Here is an 18,835-nt window from a genome sequence, read left to right on the forward strand (position 1 = left end):
CACCCCTGCCAGATTCAAGGCTGGTGCTTCTATTTTATCTCCCGGGAGAGTATGGGTCCAAGCAAGAGATGATGGGAGTTGTAGTCTATATAACACCTCTGCCTGGTACACCGTTTCCAATCTCCGCTAACCCTTTCCTCTCTGTAATTTGCATTTTGTTTTTTGTTTTTTTTACTATCCCCATTCTGCAGATGGGAAGACCGAGGGCAGGTGGGGTTTTCCTCTCCACTGAAGACATCTTAATGAGGTGCGGGTGGTGTTTTTGGCCCTGCCAGCTTCGTCTGGCAGAAAAGGACCAAGAGGGGTTTTTAAGAAGTGGTCATTCTCCAAATCTTGATTTCTTACTGCTTGGAGGGGGCAGAAAAAACTGGATGATAATCAGGATAGCAGCAGCAAATACGGGTGAATAATAATAATAATAATAATAATAATAATAATAATAATAATAATAATAATAATAATAATAATAATAATAATAATATATGGTGGTGATGATTCTTGTTAATGACCATCTTTCTCTCTGGTAGAGATGGGGTCATCTGCAGAAGGGTTAAGCATTGTGTGTGTGTGTGTGTGTGTGTGAGAGAGAGAGAGAGAGAGAGAGAGAGAGAGCGCATAAGAGAGGAATTGTGTTCTCCCAGCCTGCCTCCCTCTCTTTCTCAATAAATCCAGCTTAAAAAGACGACAGCCGAAGAGCCTCAGAAGGATTAAAGAAATCTGTATAATACAGACGCCAGCACCAAAGCAGAAGAGGGAGGAAAAAGGAGGGGGGAGAGGAATAAAATAAAATAAAGAGGCAGGCGACCGAGAGAGGAGGAGGAGGAGGAGGAGGAGGAGTTGTTGAGGATTGCATCCCAAACTCCCAACCTGACTCGGGGAGAAACGAGCGAGAGCCACAAAACCAACCTCCGTCCGCCTGCTCTGGGTACCACTGGCCGCATCCTCCTCCTTCTCCTCCTCCGAGCCTCTCTCTCTCTCTCTCTCTCTCTCTCTCTTCCTCTGGGTGGTCCTCTTCCATTTCCCTCCCACCCACCCCCGTTTGCTCCGCCGGGCGCCCAGCGATGGATGCCACCCGCCCCAGACGCTTCCGTGCCCCTTCTCTGCCACTGCTCCCCTCCGGAGCCTCTTCGCCGAACGGGAGGCTGGCATCCTTTTGAACCAGATGGCGTGTAGATTTGGAAGGAGTGAAGAGGAACACCATGTTTTACCTGCTGCTGCCTCTTTGCTTTCTATTTAGCAAACTCCTCGATTATGCCGCCTTGGGTAAGTGAGGAGGGGGCTCGGGGTGGGGGAAGAGGAGGAGAAAACAAGGGTGGTGGGGGGGGGTGCTTCTTCTCCCACTCCATCCTTACCTCCTTCCCAACCAACCCCCCACCCCCCAGGGAAGGAGATCGACCGAAATCCTCGGCTCCCTGGTGCAGGAATTATTGGCAGGGCTCTCTCTCCAGCGGATGGAGCTGTGGGGGGAAGACATGTCCTGAACTCGTGCCAACTTTGGGTTGGGGGGCCAAACCTCCCTTCCCAAGCTGGAGTCAATGGTTGGCCAAAGGATGGGGGGGTGGGGGCTGTGCTTTGTGGGAGGGGGAGGAGGAGGGGGAGTAGAGGTCTCGTCCGTGCCACCCTTCGCCTTCCTTCCGTGCCAAGACCTTAGCTCTTCCTCTCTTGATTCTTGGAAGGTAGGCAGAACCATCATAAATTACGTGGGGGGAGAGAGAGAGAGAGACTCTCCTTTGAACTCGGCACCCGTCTCAATCAACCCTCCGGTCGTGGATCGGGCCTTGAGTGGGCTGGAGGGGGGGAGGAGCGGGGGTGGGTGGGGAGGAAACAGTCTCTGGGGTTGCTTGCTTTGGAGACGTTGGAGCTCCCCGCAAAACGCAGTCGAGTTGGTCGCAGAAGCAACCGGAGGAGTGAATCCAAGGGAGGAATTGCACCCCCCAGGGGCTGGTGTGGGTCACTAGGAATGTTGGAAAGGGGTTGGGGGGGGCTATGATCCCAGTAGGGATGCATCCCAAGGGAGAATACCCCCCCCCAAAAAAAACCTTCCCATTCTCCGCTGCTTAGCTATACCCCCTGTCCTCCCCAGCTGCTTTCACTGGTCTCCCTGGAGGTCATCAGGCCGGGCCAGGGCTCATTCATTGGCCCTCCCTCCCTGCCTGCCTAACCTGACTTCTATTTCCTCACCCCACCCATTCGTGCTGTTGGGTGGGTGGGCTTGGCTCTCCAGTTTAGACCCCACGAAGAGAGAACCCAGTTGGTTTCCCGTTATCAACACCGGCATCCAGAGGTTATACCAGGTCACAGGGTTAATCCTTGGGCTGGCAGATGTTCGTGGGGAGGAGGAAGTCTTCCCCCCCCCCGTTTTTATTTCTGACAAACTGACGAACACCCACCCTTTTGGGGGAGAGCTGCAAAGTGGTAGCCAAGACAGTGGATATCTTGGGGGTATTTTATAGCCTGGCAGCCTTCTCTTCCTCATCGCTTGTTCTTGGAGAAGTGCAAAAACCGTGTCCAAAAGGTGATTCAATCCACGTTGGAACCACGATTCTTGCTTTTCTAGCTGGGGTTCAGGGTTTTTTTTGGGGGGGGGGGGTTCTTGGCTTGGAAACATTTCTCTCTCTCTCTCTGTCTTTTTTTTTTATTATTATTTATTTTAAGAAACGCTCATTTCTCCAGGTGAGTTTTCAGAAAAGGTGGTGATAGAAATTCCACTGCTATCGTTTGGAAAAAGACACGTACCTTTTTCCCTGCAGTCGGAAGAAAGAGGCGTGAGCTGGGCGTTCCTGTTGCAGGATTTGGGGAATGGTTTTTTTTTTGGAAAGTCTGAAGTTGTGGCTTTTCTTTTTCAACTGCGCTCGGTGGAGGTGAGCTGAAATTTGGGGTGTGAGAAACCAGAGTTGCGTGAAGAGATTTTTCCCAACATGGGTTAGGAAGTTTCTTTCAGGGGAGAACAAGAGAGGGTGGTTATTTATGGCTTGCGACCCCCACCCCAACCCAAAAAATGACCCAGTTGTTTTATTTGATGTTATTTACAGAGGCAGAAAAAAAAATGACAGGTGTAATAAAGAAACTCCTTTAGCACGCAGCTTGGCTCATTGGCTTGAGTTATCTAGACGTGGGAACTAGATCCAGATTTTTATTTATTTATTTATTTGGCTTGGCTGGTCCGTACTGGTTCTTTAGACGTGGAAGGGCAATTAGCAGCTGGGTTAAGTTATCTCCCACAACTCGTCCGTGTTTGAATTTAAGATGTTCTTGGCTTTGCAAAATTCCTTCTAGCAAAAGCTTTTGTTTAAAGGACAATTTTTCAAAGTTCGCTAAACGGAGCGAGACACATCGGATGGGACATTTACTCTCCTGTGTTTCAAGACAGATTTAAAAATGATTTTTTTTAAACAGAATTCGAAGGATGGTGGGTCGTAGGGGTTTTTTTTTTGGATAATTTTTGTGGATAATCCTAATTCGGCCAGCAGAGGGTGCTACTGGGCGCGTTTCCCCAGCTATTCTGGTCTATTAGCAGACTTTGGTTAAGCAATGAAGTCGCGGTTCAGATAGGAAAACTGCCCCCATCGGCTCGGGTGCAAGCCTTCCTCCCTCCCTTCCTCTTCCTCTTCTTCCTGGGTCTGCGCTGTTCTCTGCAAGCGAAAGAAGCGGTGCTCAGGAAGGGGAGCCAAGCTTCAAATAATGGAAGCATTGCCAAAGGTGGCCTGCCTTTTGAAGTGGTTGGCAGGCAGTAAATATTTAATGGCCTGGAACCTTTCCCTTCCTTCGTGGTCGGCTGCCCACGGCCGTGGTCTGTTTTTTGGCAATATGCGAAGGGTCCCCCCAAAACGGGGTCCGTAAATCTCCAGTGGATGTGACACCCAGCGTGTGCTGAGAAACCGGGAATCGAATTTTCCTCTTTGCCTATCTGGAAATACCTTTGCAATACTGGATTCTCTTGGTTGGAAGTACCGCTGGATTTACCTCGCTGAGAAGGCTTCTAATGCGTGCTTGCTCCGGAGGAGAACCTCGTCTGGCTGGGCTGTGACCCTCTGTGAAGGAGGGACGAGATGGCAGCCTTTAAACGGGACACGTCCTTAACTCCTTCTCGGAATTTGTACAACGCTCAGAATTGTAAATTAGACTTTTTTTGGGGTGGTGGTGGTGGTAACGTGACCTCCTGTGGCCAGGAATGGTGGCGGAATGTTTTCCTTTGCTGATCGAAAAATCACATCTCTGATGTCTTTTATCGCAGTTTGGAAAAAGCGATGTTTGAAGCCCTCAAGGAACTGCACACAAGTTAATATAAAGTCACTTCTTGTGTCGCTGTTTTTAAGACAGAGTTTGAATGAATGGCACCAGCGAAATGGAGAAGAAGTGAAGGAAAGGCGGATGTGGAAATTAACTGGATGCAACTGGGGGTTGCAGATAAGGGGGAAAAAATGGAGAAAATCTCCCCAAAATTTATCTTTGGGAGACTCAACCAGGCAGTGGTTGGAGATGCTGCCGGTAGTGTCTTCCTTCCTTCCTTCCTTCCTTCCTTCCTTCCTTCCTTCCTTCCTTCCTTCCTTCCTTCCTTCCTTCCTTCCTTCCTTCCTTCCTTCCTTCTTTCCTTTCTTTCTTTCTTTCTTTCTTTCTTTCTTTCTTTCTTTCTTTTTTCCTTCCTTCCTTCCTTCCTTCCTTCCTTCCTTCCTTCCTTCCTTCCTTCCTTCCTTCCTTTCTGCCATCCAGCCATCCAGCCCACGTCCTTCTTTGAAGACTTGGAAAACATCACCAGAACTATGCATCGCAGAGTTGTCTTGTATGGCCTTTCTTCATCTCTATTTTCTCCTCTTGGAAAGTAAAGTTCCTTCAGATTATCTCTTCTCCTCCAGACTTCTTCACCCTTGCTGCGGTTTTGCTGATGGATCTTCTGGGCGCTTTGTGTTTTAGTTTCACCGGCTTTGGCCTGAAATTCTGCAGCCTCCAGAAATCCACGTTCTTCAGAGGTTTGGAAGCAGACCTGCGACATCTCACGGGAGAGAAAAGCTGGCTGTTGTCTGAAGCTCATTTTCTCCTTTTCTGGTTTCTCCACGGCCTCCTGGTCTTAGTGACCCCGCATCCCCCAGAGGTCCTCGGTTTCCGTGCCTTCGCTCCCGCAAAGCCTTGGAGGTGATGCAGCTAATTTGGAGAAGAAAAAGGAAGGACGAGGAAGGAAAATATGGACGTGTGGGAGACGGGGATTATCCTCGGTTGGTTCAAGCTCTCCTTGGTTGGCCAAACTTGTGAAAATTTTGGGGAAAAATTGTGGATAGCAATTGCACTTAGACTTATATACCACTTGACAGTGTTTCGCAGCCCTCTCTAAGCGGTTTACAGAGTCAGCCTCTTGCCCCCAACCATCGGGGTCCTCATTTGACCCACCTCGGAAGGACGGAAGGCTGAGTTCAACCTTGAGCCTGGGGAGATCCGATTGGCCAAACTGCAGGCAGCTGGCTGTCAGCAGAAGTAGCCTGCAGTACTGCGCTCTCACCACTGCACCACCAAGGCGCTATAGGATGACCTCTTGATGGCTCTTTCCTGCAACAACCTCTAGTTCTCGGATGCTCTAATCCCAACCAGCCCCAGCTGCGCAGCAGCAAAAGCTCAGGAGAAGTGGGGTTCAGAGTCACTAGAGCGGAGGTGTGTGGGGCCACCCTGGAAACAGGGAAGGACCAGCCTCTGGGCTCCGTTTTTCGCTGGCAGAGGGCTAGCAAAACCAATTAAAAGCAAAACAAAAGAACAAATGTTTTCCCCTTTGGCATTTTATTCTCTTATCTTTGTTCTGGCTTTGGTTTTGACAAATCCCACTCAATCAATAAATGTTTAGCCTCCAAGAAAGGGACAGGAAAGGAGAACAAGGAAAGGCAAAGAAGGGAAGATGGGCGGAGAGAAAGGAAGGAAAAGGAAGGAAAGAAGGGGAGGAAGAAGAAAGGGGAATAAAAAGGGAGGGAAGGAAGGAAGGAAGAAAAGGAAAGAAGAGGAAAAAAGGAGGGAGATGGAAGAGGGTAGAAAAGAGAGTGAGGAAGGAAAGGGAAGGAAGGAGAGAGAGAGGAGGAAGGAAGGAAGGAAGGAAGGAAGGAAGGAAGGAAGGAAGGAAGGAAGGAAGGAAGGAAGGAAGGAAGGAAGGAAAGAAAGAAAAGGAAGAAGAGGAAAGAAGGAGGGAGATGGAAAGGGAAGGAAGGAGAGAGAGGGAGGAAGGAAGGAAGGAAGGAAGGAAGGAAGGAAGGAAGGAAGGAAGGAAGGAAGGAAAGAAAGGAAGAACAGGAAAAGAAGGAGGGAGATGGAAGAGGGTAGAAAAGAGAGTGAGGGAAGGAAAGGGAAGGAAGGAGAGAGGGGAGGAAGAAAGGAGGAAGGAAGGCAGGAAGGAAGGAAGGAAGGAAGGAAGGAAGGAAGGAAGGAAGGAAGGAAGGAAGGAACAACGAAGGAACAAGGGAGATTATAATGAGAGGGACGGTCTGCTTTAGCATTTGGCTACCGCAGGTGCCCCCGACTCGAGTGATGTCGAGCTGCCCCACCCAGGTCAAGCACAACCCCAATGTCGTCCTCATTTAAATCAAGTTTTACGCCCCTGTTCTATGTTGCAATGTTGTCCAACCTTGGCAGCTTGAGTATGAGTGGACTTCAACTCCCAGACGTCTCCAGACAGTTTTATCTCTTGACTCTATAAGATCTCAGAAGGAGTTTTTTTCTCTCTCCCCCCATTAAGGAGTGTGGAACCAACGCACCAAAGCGCCAGTGTTCCTTCATCCGTCATCTTCTGTTCTGCTTAAATGGACAACTCTTCCTTGTTGCTACTTCTTTCTTGGCTTCCCGAAACCCCTAGTCCCAACCTCCTCTTTCATCCTTGTGCCCAGCGGGCCTTCTAAATCCACGCTGACGTGGCCTCCTTCTCCCAGCGTTAAAATCAGAGCGACCCCGAGCATAAGATTCTGTCAGATCATGCAAGCGAGCCAAGGGAGACCCTCCAGCTTGGCTCAGGGGAGAAACGTCTGTGGAGTTTCTCAGTCATCCAGGTCTCTGAAAAGGTGCTTTTTTCAGCGTAGAGCCGAAGAAGCTTCTTGGATGAGAAGCGAAATGTCTTCAGAGGAAAAACAGAAAGTCCAGTCACCTCTTGAGGGGGGACTCAGGTGAGAAGAGACTTACTTTGAAACTGGACAGCTGGTTCAACTCCCAACGTCCCCACTTTTTAATATATATATATATATATTCTTGAGAAATGTTCTGGCCTTGCTTCAAAGAAGGTTGCTGAGGAAGGGAGGGTCCACCAGTGATCATCTAGTCTCCACCTGCCCATGGAAGAAATCTACTGTCAAAGCATCTCTTTTTTTTGACGGAGGCAGCCCCAAATCACCTCAAATTTAAATAAATACACGAGAGGGTGGTATTCTAACAGCGGGGACCATTCTGAGAAACGCTGTTCGAATCAAGACGTTCCTTCCTGATCACCTCAGCCGCTTCCCGAGAAATGAACCAAAGGAATAAAATCCATGTTGTGGATACCATCGTATTGCAAACTCTAATTATTCAGTACAAAATCCAGCCTGTTGTTTTGGGGGAGGATGGTGAGGAATGGGAAGATAACTCCCAGCGAGTAACACCATCCCTAGGTGGTTTTATTCCTGGGGGGGAAAAAGGAACCAGAAGTCCATCTCGTATACAAGGAAATCTTCCATCAGAATAGAGCTAGAAGGTACCTTGGAGGTCTTCTAGTCCAACCCCCTGCTTAAGCAGGAGACCCGATAAAATTTGAGAAAAATCACTGTCCAGTCTCTTCTTAATGGAGCACCCGCAGCTTCTGGTGACAAGCAGTACCACTGGTTAATTGTCCTCCCTATCAGGAAAAATCCTCCTTAATTCCAGGTTGCTTCTCTCCTCGATTAGTTTCCATCCATTGTTTCTTGTCCTGCCTTCTGGTGCTTTGGAAAATAAGTTGACTCTTTCTTCTTTAGGACGGCTCCCAAATAGTGGGATACTTCTATCATGTCACCCCTTCTCTCGAGTAAAGAAAGAGAAAACTTGGCTTTTGGCCACATGAAAGAAAAAAAAAAAAGCATTGAGAAGCACCTTAGATGCAATCTCGCCACATGAAATGACTGCTGAGACCCCCAAAGGAGTAGGAAAAACAGAAAGAAAGAAAGAAAGAAAGAAAGAAAGAAAGAAAGAAAGAAAGAAGGAAGGAAGGAAGGAAGGAAGGAAGGAAGGAAGGAAAGAAAGAAAGAAAGAAAGAAAGAAAGAAAGAAAGAAAGAAAGAAAGAAAGAAAGAAAGAAAGAAAGAAAGAAAAACTGGTTTGACCCTATTGGCTTCCTTCTCTGCCAACTAGGATCAAGATCTGGACATTTTTAAAAAAGACTGAAATATCACCCAGCAAAGTTTGTAAGGGATTAAATGGAAATTTCATCCCACGGTGGAATGGGATTTTGTCCTTTCGGAGTCCTCTTCTTTGCAACGGCTGGTGGCAATGTCCCGTGTGGGTTGGACTCCAGTTCCCATACCCCCCCCACCCCTCACTGATCTGTCCTTTGCAGGATACAACCCACCCACCCAAAAGAGCATCATTTCTGGAGTGGGGGGAGAGGAGGAAAAATTGGAACATAAATGAAGGTAGGAGAGATTGTTAATTCTGCTTGTGCGTTAAGGAAAGGGAGGCCGAAAGGAGAAAGAGAAAACGGAGCAATTCAGGTGGGGCTCTGTGAAAGGCTGACATCCTTCTGGGGGAATCTTCCTCTTGATCTCCTTCATCCCACTGGATCACTAAGCGGGATCTCTTTTTAGGAGGAGGAAGAATCATTGACACTACACGGAACCTTCTTGTGGCTTGAAGGGATCTGCAAGGAGAGGATAAAAATAAAAAAAAGGAGAAGGAGTTTTCCGAATGGCTTTTGACAGCTTCTGGCTGCAAAACACCACCTGACTGGTGGGTTGGGCAGGAGAGAAAACAAAGGGTGCCTCCCGTGCTGGAGGATCGGGGTAGAATGCCTCTAAATAAGGAGGTTTGATTTCTCCATTCGGTCTTAAGAGCTACGTCTCTATTTCTTTCCCTTCTCACGCATCCCATCGGTGCAATTGAGAAGCCGAACGTCACTGAGTTTTTACTCTTTAGACAGCATTGAGAGTACTGTAACCTTTAGAGCTTGCTGCGTTGCCTCAAAATCCCCAGAGGGCTAGAAACTTGCTTCTTTTGCTAAGAAGGGCCTTTGCTGAATCCTGGAAGGCAGAAAACCTCAGGCGTGATTCCTGAAGCTGGGAAGATTTGCAATGCAGGAAGCAAGCAGATTTCCCTCTAGAGCAGGTTTTGGTTTTTGGTTTTTGTAAATTTTATTTGAGTTTTCACAAAGAAAAAAAAACACAAATAAAACATCTTTTTTGAAAGTAGCGTAATCCCGGGTTACATTTCTTCGTACAGACACAAATTCGACTTCATGGTCATTTTTATATTCTATTCCATATCTTATTACTGTTTTACATTTTCTGCATAGCTTGTCCCCTCTTTCAATTTTCTCAGTTTTATTTTAATTATCTCATCTCAATTCAAATCATTGTATTTATATTTTTTGTCTGTCCTGTTTCAATTATCTATGATCTTTTCTCATTAAACAAAATTTCTCCTGTAGTTACTGATTGGAGTATGACGCCTTTATATCTTTTAAGTTTATCCATTTAACTCTTATTTAGGCTTCAAAATACACCCTAAAGTTGTAACATTCAATATAATACATAACTTCCATTCGTATTCTGCTTAGTACATTCTTAAAATACACACTATATTCTTAAAAAAAGAAAAAAATTATAAATGTATGTAATTAAAACAACACATTCCATTCCAATTCAATTCTATCATTAATATTAATATTCATTAAAATCTTAACTTCTTTACCATTACTTTTCAATTAAATATCATACTTCTATGGGAACAATTATAAGCTTTCCATAATTAATTCCCCCCTTCACTTATATTTTATAAAACATTAACTAATTAAGATGTTCCCGTTCCTTCCTAATTCTCATTTATTTTATTTCACTTATTTTATTAACAAACATTTCACTAAATTACACTATTTTATCCCTCATTTTAATCATACATTGTTTGCAATTTTCTAAAGTCATTTCTATTACTAATATAACAATACAATCTTATGTACCTTTACAGAATCCCTTTTTCAGTTAGATTTTCACCCATGATCTCTAAATAGGTCCTGTTTCTCTATATCTTGCCCCGGTCCTTTGTAACTTCTTTTCCTTCCCTTCTTCCCTCTCTTCTTCTCTCTCCCCTTTTTACCCCCTTGTCTCTCTACCTCTATTTCTCTCTTCTGTATTCCCCTTTTCTGTTGCTTTCCAGTATTATACTTATTTTTTGAATTATTTTTCTTTTCTTTGGTTGTTTTTTTTAAGTCTTAAATTCTCCATTCTCTTTCCCCCCTTTCCTTTTTCTTCCCCACATAGAATTACTTGTTCATTAAAGATGGCTTCTTCTTTGTCCCAGTCTTCTTTTTTTTGCAGTCGTTTCTTGTTGTTTCTCATAGTTCCAAATCTCCATTTCTAAGAATTGAAAAAGGAAACCAAAAGAACCCTTCCCTTCCTGTGCATCTTCTTTGTACTTTTTAAGTTCCATTTTCAATTCATCCAGAAGTGGTGCCATTGTATAAATTTTTAAACAACCACCCGACTGATTTTAGTCATTCAAATATAATAACCAAGAATCTAAAGATCACCAAATAATCCAAATACACGCAAACTGTTTCTTTTTTGCTCTTTTTCTTTCACTTTCTCTTCCTGGGGTTACTATTTAGTTGCAAAGTTTCAGTTAAAATGTATCTTTTAGAAGTCTTGTTGAAGTTTTACTTTAGATTCTTTTTAATTCCAGGCAGTCTCCTCCCTCTTCCAGATCCTGCCCTTATTCTTTTTCTCTCCCTTCCTGCTTATGAAAAAAAAATTAGTGTCCAGAAATCTTTATTATCCCTTTGACATTTTGTTTTATTTTCAGCTTAATTGCCTGTTGATGTCAAAGCGGATTTTTCTGATTTCTTATTTAAGTCTCTTAGTTGTCAGTATAGGAAAGGGAAGAGGAGAAAAAAAACCCCAAACCTTTCCCTTTTCACTTTCCTTCGCTGCTTCCGACTCTTCTTTGGGAGCGATGTTCTTTTTTTCTAAGTTTAAATTCCAGGGTACCTTAGTTGTTGGTTTTACAATTTAACCCGGTCAGCCAAAACTTTCACGTCTTATCTTCCTCCTGCACGTTCTTTTCCTGTCGAGTTCTTCTTTGTGGTGGCCATTTCTGAGCACCGCTGCAACTGCCTTCGGGAAAGGGAGTAATGGCCAGCTGAGGAGGAGAGATGCGGCTCTCCTGAACCCTGTTGGCAGTCTCCCCCCTCTTCACCACCTCTACGGGGTGGCTTAGCCCCGAAACCAGCCGGCTCGGGGCACTCCAGAGGTGAGCCCAGACTGAAACCGTGCACGATCGCGGATTTCTGTCTGTCACCGAAGAGACTTCAAACCGGAAGCCCCTCTAGAGCAGGTTTGAAGTTGGGTGGACTCCCAGAATTCACCAGCCAGCTGTTTTCGGGGCTGTCCCTGAATCCCATCAGCAGAAGGGGAGAAGATACCAAATCAGATATTCACAAGAACTGGTTGTTAACTTTCTAAGCAGTTCAGAGAACTGGTAGCGACCAATTCAAAGTTACAACAGCACTGGAAAAAAGTAACTCATTTTCACACTTACGACCATTGCAGCATCCCCGTGGTCACAAGAGGCTAGGAGAGGCAAAGCACCCCTCAAGGTGAGTGATGTTGAGTTGGCCACACCCACCCAGTCACATGACCACCCAGCCACGCCTACCCAGCTGTTCATCAGGGCAGAGAACCGGATGTTAAATTATTTGAATCCCACCACTGATTAGCCGGCGCGCAAACACCATTACATGCCACAATTTGGGGGTGTGGCAGGAGGCGTCACATCCCTCCCATCTCTTCTTGGGCGTCCATCCAAGGTGGCCATCCACCTGGACCAAGAAGGTCTTCTGAGGAGACACCAGGAAGTTCTCCTCATGGATAGAAAGTTGAACATGGAAGTGTGTTGGCAGGTCAAAAGGTATGCTTTGCTGAAGTTGTGAAGTTACCAGTCACTAACTGAGCTACACACACACACACACACACACACACACACACACAGGGAAACACAGCAGTGAGATGTAGGTGGTTTTTTGGTCAGCTTACCTGCTTCCTGGACGATTGGAGTGTCAACTCATAAAACATTTCTATAATTCCTAAGCTAACATGACTGGAGGAGGAATTCTGGGCGTTGAAGTCCACAAGTCTTCAAGCGGTCACGTTTGAAGGCCCCTGCCTTAGATGATCAGCATTCAATCCACATTCCCTACAACTACGTCACCGATCTTCCTACACGCGTAAGGAACACGCTATTAAAAGCCCCATCAAAATCTCATTCCTAGGATGGGAGCCCCTTCCTGCTCTGTCGCCAGCCATCCCTCAATGGGCTGAGATTCTTCCATGATGTGTCCGCATGCAAGGAATCGCCTCCTGGTCTACCAATGGGTGGCCACTTGCTTGAGATGAGTTGTCCTCCAAAAGAGCTGAAGAAGCTTCTTGGATGAGAAACGAAGCGTCTTCAAAGAAAAACCAGAAAGTCTTGAAAAAAAAGCGCCTTTGGGACAACCATGACCTGGATGGCCAAGAATCTCCGTAGACATTTGTCCTCCAAAACTTTTGCAGAGTCCAGTTGGAGGGATCTTGCAAAACATCCTGTCAACTCATAAAATATTTCTACGGTCTTGCCAACAGAAAGGGAGGGAGGAAAAGGGTTTGGAAGAGCCACTGTGGCAGCTTGGAAGGCGAAAGTGCATCCCATAAATAGTTTTTCAAAGATAGTAACTAGGTGATTGAAGTTTGTGCCGCGCTAAAATTCTAACTGGAGAATGTGATTGATGACTCTTGGCTATGGATGTGTCCCATTGGAGACTATGAATTATGATACACCTAGAGGGTGGGGGGAAAACCAGGGTCAAGGGTGACAGTGAATTGTGTGTCTCAGAGTCGGCTACACCCAGGCAGTGCCGGACATGTTAACTCCCAATAAATCCTTTTGAAGTTTTGGAAGTTTGGCTGGAGACTCATGATTTCAATGTGGGGGAACTGCCAGAATCCTGACCTGGCGAAAAAACTTGGGCAAAGTTGATGGATATTTTTGAGGTCCTTTGATGGCCCTACAGTGATTTGCTTCTCTGTCCTCTGGTGCATTTTTTCCTTCCATCTTATTGTTTTAGGCTGCAGATTAATGAAGATTTAATTGATCAATCCATCAACCAGTCGGATGATTAATGAGTTTGAAAATGAACAGGTTTGGGAAGGGGATTTTTTATTTTTATTTTGGCTTCTTCTTCCTGACTAGTTTGAATAAACTCATCCTTGCCTGGAAGGGGGAAAGGGGCAGACTACATATCCCATCCCTTTTGAAAATGGGTCAGCGGTCGTATCTACTGTGATACTCGCTGCTCGGTCATATCTACTGTATCGCTCGCTTAGCGACCATATTCAGCGAAATGAAACTGGGATCGTGCTTATCAACTTTCCTTTGCTTCACAGAAGTGCAGAGGTTGTAAATGTTAGGACTGGTTTTCAAAGCTTCCTTTTTATCACCCTCGGTAACTTTACCGCTTTTATATTCGTGGTTTCTTGCCATTGTAAGCTGCCCAGAATCTCTTTGGATAATGAGACAGGCGGCATTTAAATTTAATAAGCCGTCGCTAAACAAGTCAGTTGCTAAACGAGGACCCCCTCCAATTTGAAAGGCATTTGTTTGGCAAAAGCTTAGCTTTGGAAGGCAGAGGAAGAATTAAATATATATAATATACTAATTGATATATTAAATATATATTAATATCAATATATATTTAATTGGAGCATGAATATTTTATTTCTGCTGGTTATTTTTATCTAGTTTTTAAGTCTCATCTCAACGGAAGTTGGCCTCAACTCCAGGCAAGTAAATTTGGGCACAGTGGGCTTTTCTTGGGGGGTGGGGGAGGAATGAGGGGGTGACTATACTTAGGTAGAGGCTAATTTTTGGAATAGACTCTCCTGCTCAAGCAGGGGGTTGGACTAGATGACCTCCAAGGTCCCTTCCAACTCTGCTATTCTCAGATCTATGATATCCCCAGCATGAGATTTGAGTGGTGCCCTGGGAAATGCAGATCCCAGATTTATAGTAGAGGAAAAAAACCCTCCATGTCTTTTCTCTCTTTCGCTTCCCCTCCACTTCCAGTCACAGGGGAAAATAACCAACCTCATTAAAGGGCTTTTTTTGAATTAATTCTCTCCCCACCCCTCTTTCTCTCCTTCTTTCTCTTCTTCTTTCTCTTCTTCTTTCTCTCCTTTTTCTTTCTCCCTTTCTCTTTCTCTCTCTCTCTCTCTCTCTCACACTCTCTTTCTCCCTTCCCTTTCTCTCTCTCTCCTTCTTTCTCTCTTTTCTCTCTCTCTCTTTTTCTCTCCCCGTCTCTCTCTCTCTTTTACTTTCTCTCTTTCTCTTTCTCTCTTTCTCTCTGTCTTTCTCCCTCTCTCCCCCTCTCTCTGTCTCTGTGTGTGTCTCTCTCTCCTTTCTCTCTTTCTTTTTCTCTTTCTCTCTCTCTCCCTCTCTTTCTCTCCTCCCTTTCTCTCTCTCTCCTTCTTTCTCTCTTTTCTCTCTCTCCCTCTTTTTCTCTCCTCCATCTCTCTCTCTCTCCTTTTACTTTCCCTCTTTCTCTCTCTGTCTTTCTCCCTCTCTCCCCTCTCTCTGTGTCTCTGTCTCTCTCCCTCTCTCCCCTTTCTCTCTTTCTTTCTCTCTTTTTATATATCTCTCTCTCTCTTTCTCTCTCTGTCTCTCTTCCTCTCCCCTCCCTCTCTCTGAAATAAATAAGAACGCAAAGCCTGGGGAAGCGTTTCAGACATTGGGCCCATCCATGGCTTGCTCTGTTCTCCAGGATGGATGGAGGAGCATTTTATTCGCCATGAAACGCCAACATTGCATGTGGAAAAGGAAGGAGGCCAGTCAAAAGATTAATGCACAGTTTGTGTGTGTGTGTGTGTGTGTGAGAGAGAGAGAGAGAGAGAGAGAGCTGTTTCCTCAAATCAGGCGGTTGAGTTGCTCCGCTTCATTGCAGGACGTGGAAGTGAAGGTGCTCGCTCTTGCAAACATCTCTTCCTTTGTTGGCTTATCGATCAGAAAGAAAGAAAGAAAGAAAGAAAGAAAGAAAGAAAAGAAAGAAAGAAAGAGAAAGAAAGAAAGAAAGAAAGAAAGAAAGAAAGAAAGAAAGAAAGAAAGAAAGAAAGAAAGAAAGAAAGAAGGAGGGAGGGAGGGAGGGAGGAGGGAGGAAGAAGGAAGGAAGGCAGGAAGGAAGAAGGAAGAAAGAAAGAAAGAAAGAAAGAAAGAAAGAAAGAAAGAAAGAAAGAAAGAGGGAGGGAGGGAGGGAGGGAGGAGGGATGGAGGAAGGAAGGAAGGAAGGAAGGAAGGAAGGAAGAAGAAAGAAAGAAAGAAAGGAAGGAAGGAAGGAAGGAAGGAAGGAAGGAAGGAAGAAGAGGAAGGAAGGAGGAAGGAGGGAGGAAGGAAGAAAGAAAGAAAGAAAGAAAGAAAGAAAGATGCTAGTCCTCAAGACAGAATATATGGCGGGAGACTGGCACACTTTATCATGGATTTTTTTAATTTATTTTTTTCGCCCCAACTCTGTCCTTAAAGCAGCGCAAAATTATTGGACCCGTAAGAAGGAGGAAGTCGGGGAGGGCTCTGTTGCTCCCCCAGGTGCGTCTCTGCGTGAGTAATCTGCGCGGCCGGGGAGTCCCTCGGAGTGGCAACGGGCATCCTCTTTCCGAGGTTGGCGGTGGTGGTGGTGGTGGGAGAGAGAGAGAGATGCGCAGGGGGGCATTGAAAGAAGCCTGGATAACAAACAACCCTTTTCTCATCTCTCCCAGCCAACTGCCAAGTTGCTACTATTACGGGCCCTCCTGGGACCACTGAATTAAAGGAAATATTTTACGAGGCCATGCTTCGTTATGTTTTATTAAAAGCGGTGTGTCAGCTTTCCTTCCCACATTCATCATGCGGGCCGTCTCCCGCTCCTCTTCCTCCCCCACCCCACCCCCCCACAACCCCGCCACGAGGGGGCTGTTTTTAAAGGGAGGGCTGGCTGGGAAGTGAGACCCCCAGACTCAGCCATTTATCCGTTCCTTGTCCTTTTATTATTCTTGGTACTTTTTATTATTCAGCCCCGACAAGGAAATTAAAAAGAGCAGCATCTGAGCATGTATTGTCTTAGTGGATGAATAATTAAGTTTAAGGCTGGTGGGGGGGCAGGGGGGGCCTTCCGGCTGATGTACATCCTCTGTTTCAGTGCTGGGGGCTGTGATTCTCCAGGGTCTTTCCTCCCCACTGCACCCCAATCGGATCGACTGCGACTCCTGCCTTTTGATGATAGGCCCCAAACCTTGTTTGATCCGCACAACAACCTCGCAAGGAAGGCGAAACGGTTAGGTTGAGCCGCCGGATGAGCTAAATAGCTTTGAGAGGTACTCCTCATCTTACAACCGCAGTTGGAGCCGGCGCTTCCATCGTTTGATTGAGCCGGATCCAGTTTGGCAAACTGGATCCTTTCTTAGGATGGCCACGGCGGTCGCAGACGCGAAGCCGCATCCGTTCGGGGAACACCGCCGTCGTAAGTGCGAAGCCCTCCTTGGCTGCAAGAAACAGGCGCGAGCGAACTTCCCAAATCACGACTGGACGTAAGCATGAATCGATTGCCGAGGGTCCGAAGTGGAGGGGAGGGCAGGCGATGGTCGTAAGGGTGAGGACGGGTTGCAAATGCGAAGAGCTGGCTTTTTCCGTGTAACTTTCCAAGAGTCGCCAAAATGGAGGGTGACTCCCGTTTGTCGGGAGCGGAACCTCCCTGCACAGAGGAAGTCTACCTTTGAATATAAGGGCAAGGGACAGGCAGCAGGCTTGGGTGGGGGTGGAGGCGGTGGGCGGGCAATTTTCCTCCTGACTCTGGAACCCCGGTGTGCAAATCTGCTAGTTAGAAAAATCACCCTTGTCCTGATACAGCGATGAAATTCATACAACAACGGAGTAAATCACGTTACGGCAAGAAGTGGGGAAAAAATAAATAATAAGATGCTGTATTAGATTAAATTCTGCGGCTTCTCCGGAAAGGCCTGATCTGCTCCCTGCTTGCCACAAGGGTGTCCTTCATGTGAGGACGTGGAGTTTGCATATAATTGCCAGAGACTTTCCAATGAATATTTGATCAGCCTGCACACCGGGGGTGGGGGGGTGAAAACAGGAGACCCCCCCCCTCCCGCCTCTCTTTTAGGCCTTTGTTTCTCTTCTTCCTTGCCAGCTTGCGAGAGGATTAAGGGAGCCGCAGAAGTGAAGGTATACCAGCCTCTGGCCTGGCGCTGTAAGAGAGTAGGTTTTAATCTTATTAGCTGGACCGGCGTTACAGAGGAACGACGGGAATATTAATTGCAAGGTCCAACTCCTTGGATGCGGAAACGCTTCGGCGTCACAACTGTCGCTTAACATCAGACCCGAGCAAACGTTTTGCGGGATTGTTAGAGGACCGGAGGCTACAACGTACGGAGAACGGTTGTAGAAATGGGGTTTTGTCTGGTTTGATGAAAAGAAGGACCAGGGGAGACACGATAGCAGTGTTCCAACATCTCAGGGGCTGCCCCAAAGAAGAGGGAGTCAAGCTATTCCCCAGAGCACCTGAGAAGGCAGGACAAGAAGCAACAAATGGATGGAAACTAATCAGGGAGAGAAGCAACCTAGAACTAAGGAGGAAATTTCCTGGCTGGGAGAACAATTGATCAGTGGAACAACTTGACTCCAGAAGTTGTAAATGCTCCAACACTGGAAGTTTTTAACAAGGGATTGGATAACCATTTGTCTGAAATGGTATGGGGTCTCCTGCTTGAGCGAGGGGCTGGACTAGAGGACCTCCAAGGTCCCTTCCGGATCCTATTCCTATCCTGTCCTACTCTACTCTACTCTACTCTACTCTACTCTACTCTACTCTACTCTACTCTATACTCTTCTCTTCTCTACTCTACTCTATACTCTACTCTCTACTCTCACTCTATACTCTACTCTACTCTACTCTCTCTCTCTACTCTACTCTTCTCTACTCTACTCTTCACTCTTCTCTACTCTACTCTATACTCTACTCTCTCTACTTTTCTCTACTCTACTCTTCTACTCTACTCTACTCTCTATACTCTTCTCTTCTACTCCTCTACTCTACTCTACTCTTTCTACTCCTCTTTACTCTTCTCTACTCTACTCTATACTCTATCTACTCTACTCTACTCTACTCTACTCTTCTCTACTCTACTCTTACTCTACTCTACTCTTCTCTTCTCTACTTTCTTACTCTTCTCTATACTCTACTCTTCTACTCTCTCTCTCTCTCTTCTCTCTCTCTTCTTCTACTCTCTCTACTCTACTCTACTCTACTCTACTCTACTCTATACTCTACTCTTCTCTACTCTACTCTACTCTACTCTATACTCTACTCTACTCTACTCTAATTTCCTGCCTGGGCATGGGGTTGAACTAGAATACCACCAATATCCATCCCAACTCAGTTATTCTGTTAAAGAGAGATGTTTTAAAGGAAGGATATCTTTGGAACTGGGTTTTAAAGAAAGGAGAGAGACATGCATTGGGCTTGTTGGGGCAATGTATTCTGTCTGGATCCTCTGGGCCTCCATCCTGATGGTAGAGCCATACACAGGACTTCTCCTCCATCCCATCAAGAGGGCTGCAATTCTACGAGGCGTCCTCTTTTAAGATTC

General features: G+C 46.0%; 1 protein-coding gene across 3 annotated transcripts in view; it reads left to right on the top strand.

Moving 5' to 3' along the window:
• The first annotated feature begins 796 nt into the window (after positions 1 to 796).
• The window catches only part of IGSF21 (immunoglobin superfamily member 21), a 151,083-nt gene continuing 133,044 nt past the window's right edge, over positions 797 to 18,835 (top strand). For 2 of the 3 annotated variants that reach the window (XR_015739806.1, XM_087914810.1), the window contains exon 1: positions 797 to 1,263. Coding sequence is in view for 2 of the 3 variants with exons in the window: in XM_087914810.1 (XP_087770936.1) it covers positions 1,200 to 1,263 (64 nt within the window). In the remaining variant the exon portion in view is untranslated. The remainder of the gene's footprint in view (positions 1,264 to 18,835) is intronic. The other variant, XM_087914809.1, reaches the window with a different exon arrangement.

This window comes from Pseudonaja textilis, chromosome 18, assembly GCF_049901715.1.
Source record: "Pseudonaja textilis isolate UNSWEBS1 chromosome 18, rPseTex1.2, whole genome shotgun sequence".
Classification (NCBI taxonomy): domain Eukaryota; kingdom Metazoa; phylum Chordata; class Lepidosauria; order Squamata; family Elapidae; genus Pseudonaja; species Pseudonaja textilis.